The sequence below is a fragment of the Nothoprocta perdicaria genome, unplaced genomic scaffold (assembly GCF_003342845.1).
Source record: "Nothoprocta perdicaria isolate Ctin4 unplaced genomic scaffold, notPer1 scaffold_34, whole genome shotgun sequence".
Classification (NCBI taxonomy): Eukaryota; Metazoa; Chordata; class Aves; order Tinamiformes; family Tinamidae; genus Nothoprocta; species Nothoprocta perdicaria.
In genome coordinates, this window is record NW_020455577.1 from 900,273 (window position 1) to 903,341 (window position 3,069).

General features: G+C 65.6%; 1 protein-coding gene across 1 annotated transcript; it reads right to left on the reverse strand.

Annotated features, from left to right (window-relative positions):
• Positions 1 to 794: 794 nt before the first annotated feature.
• FAM78B (family with sequence similarity 78 member B) lies at positions 795 to 3,047 on the reverse strand. Its single transcript, XM_026043817.1, has 2 exons — positions 2,785 to 3,047; positions 795 to 1,938 (listed from the first exon to the last, which is right to left on the reverse strand). Exons 1-2 carry the CDS (start codon positions 3,045 to 3,047, stop codon positions 1,416 to 1,418), a joined length of 786 nt encoding a protein of 261 aa, XP_025899602.1. The 3' UTR covers positions 795 to 1,415.
• Between the last annotated feature and the right edge of the window lie 22 nt (positions 3,048 to 3,069).

The following is a 3,069-nucleotide window of genomic DNA, read 5'->3' on the forward strand; positions in this document are numbered from 1 at the left end:
CGCCCTGGAACAGCGGAAGCGGTGGCTGAAGCGGTGCAGGAATCGGCGGCGGCCGCTGGCGCCGGTCCCGGCGCCGACGGCGGGAGGCAGCGGCACGGGAGGGACACGCGCTCCCGGGCCAGCCCTAACCCTCGGCCTCGCACAAACCCAGATGCGGCTTGTGCCTCTGGTGCGTCCCGGGGAGCAGCTAAAGTGCCAGCCCTCCTCCCTGCTGGGATGGGGACAGGGAAGAGGGGAAATCCTGCTCCCAGGGCAGAGCGAGCAGGAGAGTGCGCATCCCCACGCACCTGCATCATGCCAGCAAGCCCAGCAGCGAAGCAAGGGCGAGCAGCGAGGAGAAAGCAACACAGGGAAATAAACAAAAATAAATCCGTGATCTGCCCAGCATCTGCACCGGCCCGAGGTCGTGCCCGGGGAGCACCTGGCCGTGCAAACCCCGCCGCACACCAGGGCCCACCCGCAGCAGCCTCTGCTCCGCATGGCCGGCTCGCGGCAGGACCCGCACGGTGTCCCCAGGGGGCTAGGGCACCCCGCAGGTCCCCGAGCGCCCACGCCAACTCCCTGCTGTCCGTGGGCGGCCAAGAAGGAGGCTCCCCACGCGCGCGGGCATCTGCGCGCAACGCGAGCGAGCGCCCGGCCTCCTACAGCCGACTTACGTCGGCGGCGGAAGCGCCTGGATCCTGGAGCACCTCCAAGCCTCGCTGGGTACCACGCAAACGCGATCAGCGGCGGCCCGCGCTCCCCCGGCCGGGCAAACAGGCGATTTCTCCTTCAGCAGAGAAGTATTTTTGCTTCTGAAAAATAACGGGGCTGGCAGGGGTGGGGAGGGGAAGGGATGGAGGAACTGCAAAGGTTCAGTGCACCTTAAAACTACAGGACATGTAACCTGCCCTTAGATTTCAACCCAAGACTGAAAAAGAACTATGGCATCTCCTACATTCACAACTACTCCAAACACACCGAGACGCATGCAAAATGTCCCGCTTGGAGGCGGCCAAGGAAACTCCCCCCAAGGGCAGCGCTCAGGTAGGGACCCGGCGGCGACGGCCCCCGCTGGGCACGGCCTCCGCTTCGACGTCTAGTTGGGTGGAAAGCAGCATTTGCCACAGGCACGGCTTGATCGGACGCTTGCTCCTCGCATTTCCCGGGAGTTGTTCGGGCAGGAGCCTCCTTCCCAGCCACAGCCTCCGAGGAGCACTCGATTCTGCCTTCGGGGTGATTCGGCAGCTCAGCAATCCCTCTTCCACGAGCTGGCACTGGCCAGGCCAGGCTCACGCTTTCTTCCCGACTAAGCCAACGCCGCATTGCCAAGCACGGCCGCAAAGGCCAGCGGACCCGGGAGGGCTGCCTCGGCTCACAAACCCCGCTCGTTGGCACCACGCTGCCAGCACCACCGTCCTCGCCCCGGTGCTGCTCTACTTCGGAGGTATAACGACTATCGGCTGGCCTCGCTTGGGTCTCCACATGAGGACTTGGGCATCGTTGGCGTTGGGTTTCACTAGTGCGTTTGGCGGGATGGGCTCCATCCTGCTCAGGATCCGCGGCTGCTCCTGCTGAGTCCTTCCCACCAGCCGTGCCCGCTGCCCCAGGAGCTGCATGGGATCAACCTCAATGTCCACTCGCATCCTCCACTTTATAGTCTGCAAGATGATCTTTTCCTTGGTGGTGGTGTTCATGGCCACCAGCCACGTGGTAAAGCTCTGGTCCCTCTTAATCCTTGTCAGCAGCGGCACGTTACTGTTGCTCACGGGGACAGCCCACGTCACGCTGGGGTAGAAATTGTCATTCATGCTCACCGAGAACCTGGAGATCTTGTTAGTGGGCCCCACCAGCGTCACAGTCTCCGTGGTGTTTCCATACCAGGGGTAGCTCACTCCATCGGAATCGCTGATGGCTTTTACTCTTCCCTCTCGCAGGTCGGGCAGCTCCCAGCTCGATCTAGAGAAGGGAAAGAGAAAGGGCACGTTATCGGCGTGACAGCGACGATGCTCGGCTAGAGCCCGCGTGAGCGACTTCCCTGCGGCGCCAGGCCCAGCCTAACAGCGCCCAGCGCCCATCCCTTGGGTTAACCAGCACGTCCCCTCGCCCGCAGCACCAACGCGCTGATCGGAGAGCAGCGTTACCCGGAGTGCAGCTGAGGACAGGCCTGGGCACGGGCAGCTCCGTCGTGGAGCCGCTGCTCCCGCCTGTCCCCAGGAGCAGGCCGGGGCCTCAGCACTTATCCACACGCACCAGGTCGCTGCAGTCACGGCCTCAGCCCATCACGGGCCTGCGGCTGCTCTGGGGGCCCGGGGGGACCCTCTGCAGCGCAGCACCCTGCACGACACCTCCGTGCGCCGCTGCGGCTTGGCCGGGCACCGACAGCGGGAGCCCTCAGCGCACTGAGGAACACATCCACCCACCCGTCCGCGGCCACGTGTCCCACCCTTCTCCTATCACCTGTTTCAAAGGGTGGAAAATCCTGCTCGGAACCAACAGCTTCGCTCCTCGGCACCCTCCCGACCCACCGGCACAGCCCTACCCTTGGGAATAGCGCATTTCCCACAGCCTTTCCGGAACACCGCGGACACGGCAAAGCTTCCCCTTTTCTCCAGGCAGGCAGGGCCCATTGGAGCCCTGCACATGGAGGCGCTGCCCCTCGCAACACCTCGGGATACCGCGCTCCGGAAGGCCGCGGCCCGGGCTGCCCTCGGGCTCCCAGGGGAGCATCCCGAGGGAGAACAGCAGCGCCCAGCGTGCAGGCAGGAACCCAACGCGACCCCGCCGGGCGCCGCCGCTGCTCACACGCCGAGGTCGCTGTACGTGTTGTAGAACTCCATGTGGTTGCAGGCCTGGATCCATCCCACCACCCAGGTGTGGCGGCGCGCGATGGGCGGCATGAGGACGCGCGCCGAGGCGCGGAAGTAGGGCGTGCGGTAGCGCAGCACCACGGGCGAGCTCTCCTCGATGGCCGTGGCCGCCGGCTCGATGGTGGCCGACACGTCCGACACCACGATGTGCTCCCGCCGCACGCGCGCCTTGCAGGCCACGCTCTGCAGGCACCCCATGGCCGCCGCCGCCCCGCCGCCG